The 20,305-nt window shown below is 38.6% G+C and overlaps 1 protein-coding gene across 6 annotated transcripts in view; it reads right to left on the bottom strand.

Moving 5' to 3' along the window:
* SHANK2 (SH3 and multiple ankyrin repeat domains 2) overlaps positions 1 to 20,305 on the bottom strand; it is a 364,128-nt gene that overhangs the window by 150,919 nt on the left and 192,904 nt on the right. For all 6 annotated transcript variants that reach the window (XM_070935393.1, XM_070935377.1, XM_070935363.1 and 3 more), the window contains one exon: positions 15,505 to 15,580. In XM_070935393.1, the coding sequence (XP_070791494.1) occupies positions 15,505 to 15,580 (76 nt within the window). The remainder of the gene's footprint in view (positions 1 to 15,504; positions 15,581 to 20,305) is intronic.

Here is a 20,305-nt window from a genome sequence, read left to right on the forward strand (position 1 = left end):
CTTTTGAATTAGTACAGCACATCCTACATAGGGGTTGAAGAGTGTTAAGAAGCTTCAGCTGTGCAAAATGCTGTAGCATGAACAGTTATGGGTCTGCCATTTAGCATATGTGACACACCTTATTGTAACCTGCATTAACTACCAGTATGCTACCAGGTAAAAATCAGGCTGCTAGTGGTTACGTTTACAGCTTTTTATGGCTTGGCCCGGTTACTTATAGGACCATCTCTCCCTGGTTGTATCTAGCCATTCTGTGAGATCCAGCAGGAGAAGCATGCTTTGAATGCCATCTGACAGGACCCATAAAGAGATCCTGTCATGGTGCCTGTCATCCCCTGGAGATCACTTTTGCCCTGAGTCTGCTGGCTTTTCACAAGGTCCTAAAGACCTTGTTTTGAAATTGAGCCTGGGCTCCTTGGAGTGGGTGAGCCTCTTTCATGGTTGTGTTGACTAGAATGATTGTTAGTGCCATTGTGTGGCTTTTTATATCATTTATGGTTTGGTTAATTGGTTTTATTCTGCTTTTAACTGCTAGCTGCCAAGAGTCACGTACTTTAGATGTAATAAGAATTTGTAATAAGAATTCTTTGGATGTCATATGACAATAGCATCAGTTTGGAATTGGTTTGCAAAACTGCAGTTAATCTTACCGGTAATAGTTGTGTTATGATTGTTCTACAGGCTTAGAAATGAAATCAACAACAATAAAATAGTCCTTAGCCTCTGGGTCTCTTTCTTTTACCAGGTCAAGAACATGACATATACAGTAGACAGTGAAGATGGTCAAATCCTATCTATTTTTCCACATCTTCAGGGAAACCAAAGTAAGATTGACCTATACAAAAATGAACAGCTGAAATATTTGACCTTTCCTCTTTTCTTTGCTAATATTCAAAACATGTTGAATAGAAGTGATTTTAATGCTTTGCAAAAACATCAAAGCAAAGTAAGAAATTCTATTCAATAGCCTTCCTGAACTCAAGGATAGAAATACAAAATAAATGCTATCTTGAGGTATGACTTATCATAAAATCTGATCTTATCTAATTTATCTTAATTGTCTTCAGATACTTAAACTGCCTAATTAATGCATGGACAATTGAATATGGTCTGAGAACCTGATATTCTCTCTAATATCATTTTAGGTATGTTTTATGAAATACTTTCTGTATTCTCTCAGTATTTCACTCATCATTTTATAATAATGCAGAAGCCTGATAGGCTAAACACAAAATGCAGCAACAAAAAACTACCTTCATATTTTAAAAAAATATGATAAAAGCAAGTCTTGAACATTCATAAAGCTAAACTATTTATTCTCACACAGGATAGTGTTTTATAGTAGGAATAAGGGTAAATTTTGATTAGAGCTTTTTAAAATTGACAGTCACCTTTTCCCTTCCCCCCCCCACCTTCCATCTCCATCTCCTATCAAATGCTTGAGTGATCTCTATCCATCTTCAAGTAATCTAGGCACAGACCATTCCAAGCAAAATATTTCATCATCATAGTAGCATGGCTGCTCAAAGAGATCAGCCAACTGATAACAGAATAACAAAAAAGCAGAATAACAGAATTGGAAGGGATCTTGGAGATCTTCTAGCCCAATCTCTTCCTCAGGCTGGAAACCCTATACCATTTCAGACAAATGGTTATCCAATTTCTTCTTAAAAACCTCTAATATTGGAGCACCCACAATTTCTGGAGGCGAATCGTTTCACTGATTGTTTTTACTTTCAGGAAATTTCTCCTTAATTCTAGGTTGTTTCTCTCCTTGATTAATTACCATCCATTGCTTCTTGTCTTGCCTTTAGGTGCTTTAGAAAATAGGTTGGCCCATCTTCTTTGTGACAGCCCCTTAGTTATTGGTACACTGTTATCATGTCACCCTAGTCCTTCTTTTCATTAAACTAGACCTACTCAATTCCTGCAGCCATTCTTCATATGTTTTCGTCTCCAGTTCCCTAATCATCTTTGTTGCTCTTCTCTGTACTCTAGAAAGAGTATATTGAAATATTGGACATATGATGTAAATTTAAAAGCTATAACCTGCTTGGAAAATACTCTTTGAACAATATTATTCTCTCTCTCCTCCAAACAAATAATGGTCAAAATCAAAATGAATTATATATACATATCTAGTAAGAGGACTGCCATTTTTACTAAGCTAGTTATGGATTCTCTGCTGATTTTTTTTTTTTTTACTCAGCTGCAAAGCTGAGTAAAACACCCACAATATGAAAAACACTCACAATATGAGAACAAAAGAAATATCTACTCTACAAATAAAGGGATACGAAGCACAACGAATGGGATTTTTGCAAGCACACATCTATGACATTGGAATAAAACAGTCTAAAAGATCTCTGGGATACTTGACTAGCTAAAAAGCACCATACTTAGTCATGTGCAAACAGCAACGTACTACTGTGAGCAATGTAGGAATTGTCAAGCAATATTAATCTGGAAAGAGTTCTAATTATACCAGCCATTTCCAGGCTAAATTCTAGGAAAGGGGTGCACAAAGTCTCTAGCTAAGAACCATATTAACAAATGGGAGGGGGAATTGAGGGCTGAAATAACTATAGCTATTATGCAAAACGATCAGGGGCAGATTTTTCTGGAGGCGGCAGATTTTTAGGGGTGGAGTCTCTCTCTCTTTTAACTGTGATAAGTCTATTTTAAGACTTAAACTACAGTTTTTGTGCATTCCCAGCCACAAAATGACAGGAAAATGAATAGCCTATTTTCAATCTGGCGATTACAAAAAAGAAACAAAAGGGGGGGGGGGGGTTGGAATCCACATGTGACCCATGGATACAGGTGTCCACCCCTGTTCCAAGAGGAAAATGGCCTAAAGCAAAAGCAAAAGCAAAAAAAAAAAAAAAAGCAGATACTGAAAAATGGCACAATTATTTCCCTAAGGACTGAGGTTCACATAAACTCTTCCTGTTCATATAAATAACTGGGTCAAATAAGGTTATTTTTAAAAAAATCTGTTTCCATCCCACTTCGCAGGCAGCCAACCATAACCATCAGAATGGCTTGCAATTCATTATCAAGATACGAAAAACATTTAGATGCTAACATTATAAAACAGCACCCACAGATCATTAAGTAGTTAATGCCATTAAAAAAAGGTTTTAATTTTAAATTCAGAAGAAGATAATCACTAGACTACAGTAGCAGTGGTGCTTCTGTACCTCTGTAATGAGTAGGCAAAACAGGGCAAAAGATCCTTTTTGGGGGTGGGGGGGGATTTCATGAATCACACATGAACAGAAACAGAAACAGACAAAATATATTTTTGATAATCCCTTATAAAGTATCCGCTATAGGACATTCAAGTCCATGGTCCAGACTATGTAGAGCTGTAAAATGATATCAGAAGCACTTAAACATTGCTGGTTCACAACAAATAAATGTTCAAAAACTTTAATCATCCACCTTTTTCCATTTAATGAGAATAAGGAATCTTTTTTGATAGTTCTTTCAATATAAATTATTGAAATAAATGCTTTGTGTCTGACATATTCTGAACCCTCATCAAAAATGGCTGTCATAATGGCTGGAGTTATTCATGAAACATTTGTGAAAATCAAAGAAATTGCTATAACAACTTAACCAGAAAGTCAAATTGGGCTTCAATTGCATTTTTTTTTTTTAACTCCAGAGTTTTGGATTTCTGGTGACTGCCTGGACAAGTCACTGCAATTTTCCTGGAAAAGTTTTTCAGAAGCCATTGCCTCTTTCCTTGGACTGAGAAGTGATTAACTCAAGGTCACACAGATGGCTTCATGTCTACAGTAGAACTAGAACTCATGGTCTCCTGCTTTCTTCTAATCTAATACCTTAGCCATTACATTAAACAGGCTCTTTCTAAATAGAAATCAGATTCCAATTTCAAGATTACAATAATGAGAACAAGGGAGGCTCATGTTTGAAATGATTTCTCAAATTACACATCTGCCCCAAACTCAGATTTAGTTTATCTCACCATTGCCTTAGTTGCAAAAGTTCCTCTTGTTCCTCAAGTTTATTCCTACTGCCCAGTACCATCCTTCATATTCACTTGTTTTTCTTAATTTTAATATGTAAAGAAGTGCAAGAATGCTCTATTAAGTATGCTTTTAAAATTGCACCTCTAGGGTGCAAATCAGATTACTGGCTGTCACCTTTAATGTCCTGCATGGCTCAGGATATGGTCCTTCTTCAAATTTTCTGCCTATACAATAAGAAGTCCTTTTAAATCTCTTTACTTAGGAAATGTCACCTTTGTGAACCTTGGAGGTACGCCTTTTCAACTGCTTCCTCTCTCCCCACTTAGAATGACATTCCCTCCTGAGATCTATATGATTCCAATTTAAAAGTCTTTGGAAAGGCAATTAAAACCCAGAGGTTCTTCCAATAGGCCTTGGGGACAGATATTGTCTCTTGGAATGTGGTGTTCTGTTTGAGTTTTATTGTCTCCAGCAATCAAGAATTGTGATCTGTTTGGTACTTGCTTGATTTTTATGTATATTTTTAACTTTATTTTATGGAATAGGTTATGTAAGTTAACAGTGCCCAAGATCAAACAAACAAGCAAATGCTATCAATAACTATGGCCTCTTCTAAGTAGGTGTCTGAGCAATTGAAAATTAAGACACTTCACTTTTTTAAAGCAGGGGAAGGCTATTAAGAAATCTTTAAACATTTCCTCCTTGCGTTTTCGATTCTAAGACTTATTCTAAAGGATAACAAAAGTTATACAGAATTCTCAAAATCAGGAAAAGAGGAAGAAATCCAAGAAAAATATTTGGTAAAATAGTTCCTAAAATTGTCAGATCTTTCAAATAGATCCCATAGATAATTGCAAAGATCTTGCTAAACAGTTTAGTTAATGCTAGTTTAACTGTCCATAGTTCAGTGCTCCTTATATAATGATCTTTAAATGACTTGGACTTGCTTATCTATCCTTATCATGCGATTGTCAGAAGGTAGACAGAAAGACAGACAAAATATCAGTGTTTAAATTAGGCAAAAGAAACCTTGATAAATCCGAAATCAATGGCCACAGCCATACAAGATATATTTTGAGGGAAAAAAGGTTTGAAACATTTACTAGGCAATTAGATTTAATTCCTAGGGATTTATTATTTGAAAGTAAAAAAATAATGTATGAACTTGTGTTACTTTATAACCATAAGGGCTGCTGAAAATGCATTTTGTAAAACCTGAGGCTATTCCCTTTGTCATCGTTTTAACTTCCACTATTCTAAAAAACAGACAAATAAACAAACAACAGAAAACCACTGAGAATTTTAACTAAAGTGACTTTTCACCATCACATTCAGTTTTCAGAAAACCAGTTTGCTTACTGTAACATTAAAGCAGTCACTTACTATGAAGCGGTATATAAGTCTAGGTGCTATTGCTATTGCTATCTTAAGTTGCAATGCCAGCTCAAGGGCATATGGCACCCCTAGGCTACCCTGATTGATGGTGTTACCTCCTGCCAATGTGAAGAGTTGCATTTTTAGAATGATGTAGAAGGAGAAACAACACTGATGCCTTGTAATACTCAGCTTCTGCCTACAGGTGACCTTGTTGGTTCCACAATGATAACATGGCCATTCAGGGTGGCTCCATTATACTTTAGGATTATATAATGGCAAGAGGCATAGGAAATGCTGTGCAGGTGGAAGACAGAAGGGATTCAATTAAATATCAACATATCTAAGAAGCTAATGTCCCTAGAAATTGAAAATGAAAAGTTGGATCATTCAGCAAAACAACAATCTGAAGCATACTTCCAAATCAACGATGAAGCAGGTTTGAAAGACAAAAGTTTTAAATAGTTCTCAAAGTTCCTATATTCGAATATTATGAAAGATCTGTGTAAAGACTTCCAACATATTATGTATGAAAGAAGATTTAGTCATATTTCTAAGCCAGAAGAGTAAACTGCAGGGGGCAAAAATCTAAAAGCAAAACTTGGAAGTCTTAAGCAGGCTACTCTTAGCTGGAAATCCATGGAGGCTGTTATTTCTGCCAATAGAACTATAGCAAAGTTCTGACTGAAAAGATGTCCAAACTTTCATATTTGACATGTTCACTGCTTTCTTATAAACAACTGCACCTAAATAATAGGTATCTGCAATAATCAAACTTTATTTCATGTGGAGCTTGTGTCAGTCCACTCAAGGATTTACTGAAACATAAAATTTCATAAAACTTAAAAAAAAATCCTTGCTAGTAGAGACCAGTGATAATTTAGCACACCAATCTATGTGACCCAATAGCTAACCAAATGTATTCAGGCAGCTCCCAACGGGGAAAAGGAGGGTCATTTTGCTTCATATTTAATCCCATGGATTGTAACGAATACATCTGTTCTAATAACTGCCACAGGTGTGGTGATTACCGTATGAACAACCATCTGAAATCCAGATTCTATTCATTTGCTCGGTATGATGTTTCTATTATTACAAAACCTTTATAGTGCAGTTTAGACACCTGGAAAGAATGAATGTGACAATTTAGTGAGGATTACAAAACTGAAGGAGAATTGTAGGTTCAGCTTCACCTTAAACACAGTTAATAGTTTCAGGCAATGGCAAATCAGACTTGGCTGCTAGGAATTATTTGAAAGTGATAAAACCGATAATCTAGCTTTTTATATAATGTAAAAATTTTCTCCATTCATTTTATTATTTTTGTTCAACTACCACTATTAAAAGAAGTAGAGGCAATGCATTGGGGAGTTTTAACAAAATGATTATCTAAATAATACCTTTCAGTTTTCAGAAAATCTGATAGCTTAAGATCACACAGATGGCTACCATGGGATGGTTCACACACTACAAAGTCAACAAATTGGAAGCTAATGCTAACACCTTACAGATAAGTCCCATGTCAGTGATGATGTCCTTGCTATAAGCTACATACTTTAAATTATGGAATTTGTAGCCAGAAATAGTAGTAATTGTTTAGATAACTTTAAACAGAATACACATATTCCTGAATGATGGAGCTATAAATTGGTTCTAATCTTAGTTATTATATATATATATATATATATATATATATATATATATATATATATATATATATATATATATATATATATAATGTATGTATGTATGTACGTAGGTAGGTAGGTAGGTAACATTTTAGCACTGAAAATGACATGAATGGGAAGGAAAAGGAATATCACGGTATCACAGTCAATCACAGAGTATCAGACTCATTTTCTTTTTCTATTTGTGGGTTTCCCATACAGATTTCGATAGAAAATATAAGAATAAATGCTGGACTAGAATGTCATTTGGCTGATCATACAATGTGGTCTTTATATACCAATACCACTACTGGTATCAGGGGTGGGTTCTACTTACCTTTACTACCGGTCCGCATTGCACCTGCATGCTCTTTTGTGCATGCGCAGAAGCTTGTGCATGTCATCAACTTTGATGACATCCGGGTCAGTGGTTGGAGCCTCCCGCTGATTTTACTATCGGTTCTTGCAAACCGGTCTGAACCGGGGGCAACCCACCGATTGGTATATACCAATATTTGTCTTCCCCTTTTTCTCTCAATTCCTTGTGAAAGGATGGGATATCTAGAATCAGTAAATATACTGCAAATTATTCTAGTTTTTGAATTGTTTTATAAAAATTGAACCTTTACTGTGCGGTAGAATTTTATTTTGACCCTTCTTTTCTTCCCCTTTATATATTACTTCAATATTTCTAAGTAGTTTTAAACTCTATTGTGTGTAGCACGAAGCCAAGTGAGTATCAGTTTGGCATGTGTTAAGTGTATCTTCATTTTGTATTCTGTTTTATATAATTGTTGGTGGCCAAGGAACTGTAGTCAATCATATTTTGCTTATTCTATGAAATTATACAAAATGAATTATGAACTATTATTATTTAAATACTCCAGAGATAGTTAAAACAGAAACAGAATCAAGAGATGTAAGCATCTTTGAGTGCACTTTTTATATATATCATCAGCTCAATAACAACATTGCATTTTATTTATTTTTTAAATTTATCATTTATTTAAAAAAACACAGCTGTTTTCTCTTCCTTTGTTTAATATGTTCCCTTTAGTTTTTAAACGAAGTTTTTAATGTGGACACATTTTAAGTTCTTGTTCTTTTTCTTCGATTTAATTGTGTCTGATTCTCAGAGACTGCCTGGACAAGTCATTGCAGTTTTCCTGGCAAGATTTTTCACAACTGGTTTGCCATTGCCTGCTTCCTAAGTTCAAGAATGACTGACCCAAGGTCACCCAGATGGCATTATGCCCAAAGCAGGACTAGAACTCACAGTCTCCCATTTTCTATCCAATTGGGTCTCATTTTTAACCTTTACAGATGTTATGTTTTCTATTTTATCTCTCCTTTTAGTTTTTTCTTGACTTCTGTTATCCCTGACTGTTTTAAGTATTCCTTGCAACCATATTTGGGACCAGTAACTTCATCACTAAGCATCATGGTCATTAAGTGAAAAATCAAGTGACCATGACAGACTTATGCTGTCACTTCTCATTCAGTTTTAAGCAAATCATCATGGTCATTAAGTGAGGCATCATATGAACCATGATTTGTTCATTCTCCATTAACTCCGCTTGTCACAAGCCAGTTGGGAAGCTTGAAGTTAATGACTGTGGGATGTGTCAACTCGTCAAAATTGCCTGTCAGATATGAACTGCCCAAATAGTGATTATTATTTTATTTTATATTATTTTATTATTTTATTTATTTTATTATTTTATTTATTTTATTTTATTTTATTTTATTTTATTTTATTATTTTATTATTTTATTTTATTTTATTTATTTTATTATTTTATTTATTTTATTATTTTATTTTATTTTATTTTATTTTATTATTTATTTTATTTTATTTTATTATTTTATTTTATTATTTTATTATTTTATTTTATTATTTTATTTTATTTTATTTTATTTTATTATTTTATTTATTTATTTATTTATTTATATTTTATTTTATTTTATTTTATTTTATTATTTTATTTTATTTTATTTTATTTTATTTTATTATTTTATTTTATTTTATTTTATTTATTTTATTTTTTATTTTATTTTATTTTATTTATTTTATTTTATTATTTTTATTTTATTATTTTTATTTTATTTTATTTTATTTTATTTTATTTATTTTATTTTATTATTTTATTTTATTTTATTTTATTTTATTTTATTTTATTATTTTATTTTATTTTATTTTATTTTATTTTATTTTATTTTATTTATTTTATTTTATTTTATTTTATTTTATTTTATTTTATTTTATTTTATTTTATTATTTTATTTTATTATTTTATTTTATTTTATTTTATTTTATTTTATTTTATTTTATTTTATTTTATTTTATTATTTTATTTTATTTTATTTTATTTTATTTTATTTTATTTTTATACCGTCCTTCTCCAGCAGGACTCAGGGCGGTGAACAGCCAAGGTAAAAACATAGCACACAAAATTTAAAACAATTTAAAAAGATATTAAATAGTTTTGGCCCACAATTTAAAAACACCCCAATAAAATCAATTACGAATTAAAACTGAAAGATGGGATCAAGCCAGCCCGGCTAGATGAAATAAGTGAGTTTTAAGGGCCTGACGAAAAGTCCGGAGATCCAGGATCATATGTATCTCTGGGGGTAGGTCGTTCCAAAGGGCGGGTGCTGCCACAGAGAAGGCTCTCCCCCTGGGGGTCGCCAGCCAACATTATCTGGCCGACGGCACCCTGAGGAGGCCCTCTCTGTGTGAGAGTACTGGCCGGTGGGAGGCTATTGGCGGCAGAAGGCGGTCTCGTAGATACTCAGGCCCTAAGCCATGGAGCGCTTTAAAGGTAGTCACCAACACCTTGAAGCGCACCCGGAAGACCACCGGAAACCAGTGCAGCTCACACCGTCGCTCCCATAATCCCCCACGTGGCCGTATTCTGGACCAGTTGGAGCCTCCAGGTGCACCCCAAGGGGAGCCCCATGTAGAGAGCATTGCAGTAGTCCAGGCGGGAAGTGACGAGTGCTTGAGTGCCCTTGCATAAGGAGTCCCGATATAGAAAGGAGCGCAACTGGCATATCAGGCGAACCTGATAAAAAGCCCCCCTGGCCACAGCTGTCATATGCTCTTCTAAAGACAGCCGTGTGTCTTTAGAAGACACATGGCTGCGAGCCCTTTCCGTGGGGGCCAATGACTCACCCCCAATAACCAGCGATGGCACCAGCTGGCTATATCGGGGCGCCAGAAGCCACAGCCACTCAGTCTTGGAGGGGTTGAGTCAGAGCCTGTTTCTCCCCATCTAGGCCTGCACGGCCTCCAGGCACTGGGACATCACTTCAAGGCCATCATTGGGGTGGCCTGGGGTGGAGATGTACAGCTGAGTGTCATCAGCGTACTGATGGAACTCCACCCCAAAGCCACGGATGATCTCACCCAGCGGCTTCACATAAATGTTGAACAGGAGGGGCGAGAGGACTGATCCCTGCGGCACGCCACAAACAAGGCACCTCGGGTTCGACCGCTGCCCCCCTGCCAACACAGATTGCGACCGGTCAGAGAGATAGGAGGAGAACCACCACAAAACGGTGCCCCCCCAACCCCAACCCCTCCAACCGGCGCAACATGATACCATGGTCGATGGTATCAAAAGCCACTGAGAGATCTAACCGGACCAAGATAGAGGAGCAACCCCTACCCCGAGCCCTCCAGAGATCATCCACCAACACGACCAATGCCGTTTCCGTGCTGTGCCCAGGCCTGAAGCCGGACTGGAGAGGATCTAAATAGACAGCTTCATCCAGGTACTGCAGAAGCTGCTGCGCCACCACACTCTCAATGACCTTCGCGATAAAACGAAGGTTGGAGACTGGACGATAGTTAGCCAAAACAGCCAGATCCAGAGAGGGCTTCTTGAGGAGGGGCCTCACCACTGCTTCTTTCAAGACGGCCGGCAAGACACCCTCACTCAAAGAAGCGTTAATAATCCTCTGGAGCCAGCCTCGTGTAACCAGCAGGAAGCCAGCACCAACCAGGAGGGACACGGTCCAATAAACATGTGGTCACGTTCAGCTGTCCCAGAATCCTGTCCACGTCCTCGGGAGCCACAGGATCAAACTCCTCCCAGATAACACTCTCAAGATCTGCCTCAATCATCCCCTCTGAACTTACCCAGTCAGAGGCCAAGCCTTCCCGAATCTGAGTGATTTTATCATTCAGATACTGCAAAAAAATCCTCAGCTCGATCCTGCAAGGGATCATCCCGCGCTCCCAGATGGAGGAGGGAGCGGGTCACCCTAAACAGGATGGCTGGGCGGTTATCTGCTGATGCGATAAGAGCGGAAAAATAGCTAGATTTTGCCGCTTTTATCGCCACTAGGTAAGTCTTAATATGAGACCTCACCAGTGTTCAGTCAGATTCAGAACGGCTGGTCCTCCAACCACTCTCCAGGTGTCTTTTCCCTCAGCTCCTCAGAGAACCAAGGAGCTAGGTGAGTTCAGTGCCGGGTCAGAGGCCGCAAAGGCACGACGTGGTCCAAAGCCCCAGCGGCCGCACTATCCCAGGCAGCCACCAAGTCTTCAGCCAAGTCATGAGCCAGAGTCTCAGGAAATGGCCCAAGCTCCATCTGGAACTTATCAGGATCCATCAGGCACCTGGGGCGGAACCACCTAATCGGTTCCGCCTCCCTCCGGCGTGGTGTAGCGGTTAGAAAGTCAAGTCGAAGGAGCAAGTGATACGACCATGACAAGGGTTCAATGACTATATCCCCTGTATCAAGGCCACTCGACCACTGACCAGAGACAAAAACTAAGTCCAGAGTGTGCCCCCCCATGTGAGTAGGGTCATGGATTAACTGAGTCAGGTCCATGGCCGTCATGGAAGTCATGAACTCCGAGCCACCTCAGACGTTTCACCAATGGATGACAGGTTAAAATCCCTCATGCCAAAAGCCTGGGCGTATCGACCGCCACCCCGGCTATGACGTTGAGCAGCTCGGGCAGGGCCGTTGCCACGTGGCAGGGAGCCAGGTACATGATCAACAGGCCCATCTGCACCCCACGACCCCACTTCACGAAAAGGGACTCGCATCCAACTATCTGCGGTACAGTGGTCTCCCTCGGATCATGACCTTCCTTTATAATAACCGCCACCCCCCCCGCCCTACCCTGTGCTCTCAGCTGATGGAATGCATGGAAGCCTGGTGGGCACATATCCACGAGGGGAACCCCTCCCTCCTGGCCCAACCAGGTCTCCGTAATACCTGCCAGGTCCACTCCCCTCTCCTGAATAAGATCGCAAATGAGGGGGGCTTTATTTACCATGGACTGGCATTGCACAACAACAGCTGAAGGCTTGGGCCCTGAGAGTCTGTGCAACCTGGGAAATGAGAAGAGCTTTGGGGACCGGGGCATACCACCACTCGAAAATAGCGAGTGCGCACCCCCACCACATGATATGGCCCCCTGCTCCCACCATATCTGCCCTTCCCACTCAGCGTATTGATAGAAAAGCCCTCAGCAGAGTGAACTCTAATGGCCCCCTTACCCCTGGAATCCGCACCCCCCGTGGCACAACTGGCAGCTGGACCAGCCCCCTCCCCCCGTAGGTTATCCCCCAAACCCACACAACCCTCCCCCCCAGAACCCCTTAAAAGTCTATCTAAAAATTTCCCCCAAAACCCCCTCAATCCCCTTTTTGCGACATGCCACCTCTCGGGGTTCCAAAACCTGTCATAAAGGTAGGCCCTCGATAGATTACATTAGTGTTACATGCTGCCATGGTTATAAATGCATGTATTGGTTGTAAAACCTTTTTTTACACTGTCATAACTTTGAACTGTTACTAAATGAAATAGTTAGTAAGTGAGAACTAACTACTAGACCATCCAACTCACCATTATCTATACTGGTCAATTTCTTCCATTCCCTACTGAGTATTTTTTGCCATTTCTAATCTGTTCCTTTAAGGATAAGATATATCCAAATCTATGTGCATATAGACAAATACCGTATTTCCCCGACATGCACCCAATATAAGCCCTACCCCCCAAAAAATAAGCCCTAATTAAGACCCCGCCCACTCCAGGATACACAGGTAAAAATTAAGCTAGGGTAGGGATGTGGGAGGGTGGTGCTACCCTATTACTTACCTTCGGACAGTTGCAGCCAGGCCTCGCACACCCTGACACCTGCCTTGCTGGCCCATTTCTTCTGCAGCCGGCAAGGCTGGCAATGCTTTCCTGAAGGCCTCTGCAGCCAATAACAGAGCTTCAAATCGATCCGGAGCTCTGTTACTGGCGGCAGAGGCCTTCAGGAAAGCCTTGCCGGCCTTGCTGGCTGCAGAAGAAATCACTGAAGGCCTTTGACAATGAAAAGGAGGCTGGGGGCAACACGTGCAAGTGAGGTGAAATCAGTGAGCAACATCCCCCCCTGAAAATAAGACCTGGTGCCTTTTTTGGTGGCAAAAAATATATAAGACAGGGAAACATGGTACATAGCAACATCTAATGTCAGCAAGCAGACTAATCTGCTCCATCATTGTCCATCTTATGCACCCCTAAAACCAGGGGTGCATAAACCACCCCAAAGGTTTCCTCCTTTGGGAATACTTTGGGAAAGGGATGGAAAAGCAAGGAACTCAGTCCAACCTTCTATAGAGGCAGAGAAACTTTAGCTTTCAAGATGTAGCTGAACCATACATCTCAGCAGCCGAGACAGCATGATTGAACAGAAATTGGCAGCTGTAGCATAACAGCAACTATTGACCTTATCCTAATTAAAATGCTGCTGACATATTATCTATACTCGCTATTATTTTCTCCTGTGCATATCATGCTGTACTTAGCAAAGAAATACCCTGCCATTTTATTATACACCATTCTAGTTTCAAACTGCTCTAAAATAGGTTCAGAGTAAACAGTTTGTTAAGTTTTTTTTATATTTATATAAAATATGCAAAATGTATTCTCTTTTCCAAGCGTACATACGGCATTTACATGCTAATATTACTGAAGAAAGAGAATAAGACTATAGATACAAACCACCCGCTTCGAACAAATTATGCCATGGAAGTTACACATTGAAACTGAACTGCACATGCAATTATAACTTTAGACTAATGGCAGGTTATTAAAACACCTCCATTAATGTGTGCAATTCACTGAAATCTATCTATAAATACTTAAGCTAGAAAATGGGTAGAAGTATTTCAGGCTGCAACCAATTGCAAATCCACAAGCACCCTAAAATTGTATACCTCTGTCTTCATACTATCTCTTCAAAACCAGTTCAAATTCTATTCTTGAATATGTCATATGATTTCTGTAATAGAGTTGTCAAAGTCTGGAAAGCTCTACCTGATTCAGTTGTTTCAGCTACAAATTTTCACAGTTTCAGTCACAAATTGATTTCCATAGACCTTACATCATACTTAAGTGGTCAGTAGAGTAGGCGTGCGTAAGTACACTAATGTGCCTATCGTCCCTGTCATCGTATTTTTATTTTTATTCTCGTTCTCATTTTTGTTTGACAAATTCTAATACATACATACATACATACATACATACATACATACATACATATAACGGGGATCCAACCTTCAGGACATGAACCGGTACCATTCCGTGGCCTATTAGGAACCAGGCAGTGGTGGGATTCAAATAATTTAACAACCAGTTCTCTGCTCTAATGGTTTCTTCCAACAACCAATTTGCCAAACTGCTGAGCAAGTTAATAACCAGTTCTCCCAAAGTGGTGCGAACTGGCTGAATCCCACCACTGGAACCAGGCTACACAAATAGCAGGCGAGCAAGCAAAGCTCATCTGCGCATGCACAGGATATAGGTTGCACATGAAACCACCTCCACACTCCCGGTCTGTGGAGAAATTGTCTTCCACAAAACCCAACTCAAAGATAAGTATAGAAGTTTAAGAAATAGCAAGCCACCGTTTTAAACAAAAATTAACAGAATGCCCCCAAAACAAGTTTTCCAAAACTACATTAAAATGATGACATGTTATACGGCATTAGAATTTAACTCCAGAATTGATGGGAAGAATAAAAAAGGGGATAATTTTTGAAGGTGTTCTTTGATTAGATAAATAATGTTGTAGGTTCTACACTTCAACAATCATAAGGACTATCTATAGGCAATTATTAATTTTTCATTCATATGAGAATTCCAGGAACATTGCATCTGTGGATAAATTAACTGGCCTGCTGAAGTAAGAGAAACTATGCACTATTAAAATATATTGAAACACAGGCTGTGATGGCATCATCCTTTGTTCATTCTGGGAAGACATTTGGTGCTTCTCTATCCTAGCAAAAGATGCCATTTAACCAATAAATGGGTTTATAAATGGGGAGTGAAAAACACATACTGCTTTAAGAGTTTTGAAGATAAAGTCTACATATGAAAAGTTTACTTTTTAAGTATTGTAAAAATATACAATTTACATTATGAAATAAAATAAAAGCATCTTACCTTGAAGCATCAAAGCTGTCATATGATCCAACAGTATAATGTCTAAACAATTTCTTTGTTCTATCTGCTCGAGTTTCTGTTCAAAATGAAGATAGAGTATTCTTATTAAACATATTCTATGTCCAGAAAGATAATTCTCTTTTAAATTAACCTGAAATGGGTCAATAATTACTATAAATAATCAGGACTTAGTTTCAACATTTACTGATACTAATTTAGGACATAATTTCTTATTTACAACATGTATATACAAGAATTTAAGAAGCAGAACCTTTGGGCTATGGGCTAATTACCCCATGATAACTACATATTTATCCCACAAAGAGTACAAATAGTTCTTGTTCTCTTTTTCAAACTCTACATTGTTCATCAGGCTCAAGCTCAACCCTTCCAAGACTGAGTGGCTGTGGCTCCCGGCATCCCGATATAGTCAGTTGACTCCATCACTGACTATTGGGGGAGAGTCTTTGGCCCCCACAGAAGGGGCACGCAATCTGGGAGTCCTCCTGGATAGGCAGCTGTCCTTGGAGGAACATCTGACAGCTGTAACCAGGGGGACCTTTTGTCAGGTTCGCCTGATCCGCCAGTTGCGGCCCTTTCTTGATCGGGATTCCCTGTGCACAGTCACTCATGCCCTTGTCACCTCTCGCCTTGACTACTGCAATGCTCTCTACATGGGGCTCCCCTTGAAGAGCACCCAGAGGCTCCAACTGGTCCAGAATGCAGCAGCGCGGGTAGTGATGGGAGCAGCATGGCGCTCCCATGTAACACCGCTCCTGCGCGAGCTGCACTGGCTCCCAGTGGTCTTCCGGGTGTGCTTCAAGGTGCTGGTTATCACCTTTAAAGCGCTCCATGGCATCGGGCCTAGCTATCTTCGAGACCGCCTGCTGCTACCAATGACCTCCCATCGTCCCGTGCGCTCCCACAGAGAGGGCCTCCTCAGGGTGCCATCAGCCAATCAATGCAGGCTGGTGACCCCCAGGGGGAGGGCCTTCTCTGTGGGGGCACCTACCCTCTGGAATCAGTTGCCCCCAGAGATAAGGAGAATCCAAGACCTTAGCGCCTTCCGCCATGCCCTTAAAACCCACTTTTTCCAGCAAGCCAGGCTGGTTTAAGAAGAAATTTTAAATGTTTTAATTGGTTTGTATTTTTAATTTTGGGCCAAATTTATATATATTTTAATTGTTTTTAATATTTGTATTTCATGTTTTTTAATTCTGGCTGTACACCGCCCTGAGTCCTCAGGGAGAAGGGTGGTATATAAATTTAAATAAAATAAATAAAAATAAATTATAAGTGTTAATACACAATGTATCTCAATCACTTTACCAGAAATTTATTGTAGTCATACATTGTATTGTACATCGTATTAACAGAAAAACAAAGTTGGGAGGGACCTTGGAAGTCTTCTAGTCCCATGATGGTGAAACTATGGCACACAGAGCCATATCGGTGGATACGTAAGCTCAGCTCCGGTGCACATGCACGTGCCGGCCAGCTGATTTTCGGGCCTTCTGGGCCCACTGGAAGTCGGAAAACAGGCCATTTCCAGCCTCTGGAGGGCCTCCAGGGGATGGAGAAGGCCATTTTCCCCCTCCCCAGGCTCTAAGAAAGGCTCTGGAGCCTGGGGAGGGCAAAAAATGGGCCTATTGAGCCCACCGTGCCATCATGTGCCAAAAACGGGGGAAGCACGGGGGGGTCTCACACACACATGTGCAGGGGCGGGGCACATAGAATGATAGGCGTGGGGGCACCATGGTGATTCAGTCGGGGAAATGGTGGGGCTCTTACAAGCCCCGCAAAACCCCCAACTGTCGAGCCACTGCCGACAGGTCTGCGGACCTACCCTGTCCTGAAAGGACAGGAGAAGAGAGAGGGACCCCTTGGATGGCCGAGAGGAATGGGCAAGTTCCTCGGGGCCAGAGGAAGCCCTCTGAGCCAGCGGCGGGGGAGCGGCAGCCATAGTGGCTGTCTCGAAGCCCAGGCCAACCAGAGAAAGCACTGTGCTGGAGGAAGAAGAAAGAGAGAGAGCAAGGTGTTCGGATGCCGGGTAAGCGAGATCAAACCCAGGCGGGAACAGTGCTTAAACTGTGGATATTTACAAGTGTGTCCCAGCTTTAATTAGCGGCTACAGTGTATTGGGACAAGAAGATCTGCAAAATACTTTTTAAAAGGGAAAGACCCACTAAAGAATTATGGATTTTATTGTCTGACTTGGAATGACTGCCTTTCTGGAAAGTTATAAAACTTTGAAAATTGTTTTTTTTAAAAACGGGAATGGATTTCTCTTGGAAGAGAGAAAGAGGGAAGAGGCAATAAATAGGACTTTTTTAAAACAAAGGGAAAAGACAAGCGGATAGTTTTGCAATACACAAAATGGAGACTGTGACGAAGTGAAAGTGTAATTGTGGATTGCTAGTAGTTTGGAAGAGAAACTATGTGTCTTGTTATTTTAACTGGATTACTGTGGCAACAAATAAGGAGCTTTGACTCTGGAGACACTCAATCTGTCTATTGGAAGCATTATTGATGGAAAGAAAGATGAAATAAAATGGAATAACTATAATTGAATTAACAGGTGCAGCAAGAAAAAAAAAAGAAGGCGTGGCACCAAAACACAAGATGATGATATTATATATGGAATGATACAAGTTTATAGAACTTTTAACTTTGATAATATTGAAATTGAAAAGGAACAATTTTGGACAGATTGGATAAAGATTAAATGAAATATAGTAGGTTGCAAGATAAGAAAAATAACATAGTTTGATTAAAATGGAAATGTAACTCCTAATGCATATTTGAAGTTTGAATATTGATATGAGGTATTATACCTCTTTTTTTCTCTTCCCTTTGCTATTTTTCGGATCTTTTTCTTTCTTTTGTTACTTTCTTTTTTCCTCTATTTCTACGTTCCCTCTTTCCTCCCTTTCTGCTTTTGTTTTTTTTCTTTTTTACTCTTTATTTCTATTCATTCTAAATTGGACTATATAAATATATATATTTGATCATCAAATAAGACTACAAATGATTGAAGAATATGATTTTTTTAAAAAAATGTTCTAAATGCTTAAATGAATCTTTGAGTTTTAAAATAAATATGAAGAGAGATGATTTTAAAGGGAATTTATAACCCAGGAGAAAATATGTGACAAGATATGTGTTAAAATTTATGCTGAGTCAAAACTGAGGGATTGTGTTGAAAAAGCAATCTATGCAATATGATATGAATTAGTTAAAATAAATAGCTAAAATAACAGATTTAGGTGTGGAGGAAAATATGCTGGTAAATAAGCATAATAAATATGCTTATTTGCCAGCCAAATAAGAGAAGGAGACTCGGAGGAGAATATGCTGGAAATCAGCCAAAATAAAACATGCTGGAAATCAGCCAAATAATAGTGGGAGGTTTGGAGGAGATTATGCTGGAAATAAGCCAAAACATAATATCCTGGAAATCAGCCAATAACAGGTGGAGGTATGGAGGTGACTATGCTGGAAATCAGCCAAAATAAAGCATGCTGGAAATCAGCCAAACAAAAACTGGAGGTATGGAGGAGAATATGCTGTTAATCAGCCAAACAATAATATGCTGGAAATCAGCCAAAATAGGAGGAGATATGGAGGAGGATATGGATTTTGAGGTAAATTTGAGTAATATGAAATATGTAAAATTAAAGGCAAATTGATAAGGATTTACAGTTTAAAGACCTGATGAAGGGGTCAAGAGATTAAGAAATATGGATTGAATTTTGATTTAAAAATTGAAATAAAAAATAGAGCTGTAGTTAAATTGAAATTAAGATGTGTGGTGAGAAATTATAAGGTAAATAATTAGATTAAGAGATTAGAATATTTTTCTTTTTTTTTAATGTTTTAATATTGATGTTAAAAGGTGTAATGAAGAGAGCTTGGAAAAGAATCAGAAATAATTGAACTTACAAATGAGTATAACAATGAATTAAACGTGTATTTGGAAATTAAATTGATGGTGATAGAATGGTTCTGATCAAGATATTAGAATTTATGACTAAAAATTTCTCTACGTTTTGATTATTAATTTTAAAAGATATAATGGGAAATTGTGAATGGAGTTTTTTAAAATGTAAGCAATTGTACCTATCTATGACTGGATCGAGACTTCGCTCTTGAAAGAGATATATTTTATTTGTTATGTTGGAAAAAATGAAAAATATTTTGCAAACAAAAAAAAAAAAGAATTATGGATGTGGGCACATGTATGTACGACCCCCCCCCCCCGCGCTCCCCCGCTTTTGGCACGCAATGGCAAAAAGAAATCACTGTTCTAGTCCAACCTCCTGCTCAAGCAGGAAAATTCTATACCATTTCAGACAAATGGTTATCCAATCTCTTCTTAAGAATCTCCAATATTGGAGCACCCATAAAGGTTTCCAGAGCAGTATTTAATATAATTTCTGAAAATATGTTAAAATTAAGCATTACCAAAAGTGGTATCCTTTAGAAAGAACCATATAACTTTACTAACTTCTCAAACTATCTCAGTAATTTTTTAAAAGCTTGAACTGTAGGTTTGGCCTATAACAGATACAACACACTTGAAGCTTTAACTACTGTATAATCTACATGTTGACGATTTATCTAGCAATAACATTTCAGTATATTCTATCAACTCTGTCAGTGTTTGGGTTGAACAGGCTGCTTGTAGGCTTATTTGCAAAAATTTGCTCAATGAAGAAAACCACAGAAGATCCAAGAAAAACCTCCAACTTTCTAAAATCATTTTTGTCTGCTTCCAAAGATATTTTTAATCCAAAATCTG

The sequence above is a fragment of the Pituophis catenifer genome, unplaced genomic scaffold, assembly GCF_029215685.1.
Source record: "Pituophis catenifer annectens isolate HBS135680 unplaced genomic scaffold, rPitCat1.0.hap2 SCAF_1, whole genome shotgun sequence".
Taxonomy (NCBI): Eukaryota; Metazoa; Chordata; class Lepidosauria; order Squamata; family Colubridae; genus Pituophis; species Pituophis catenifer.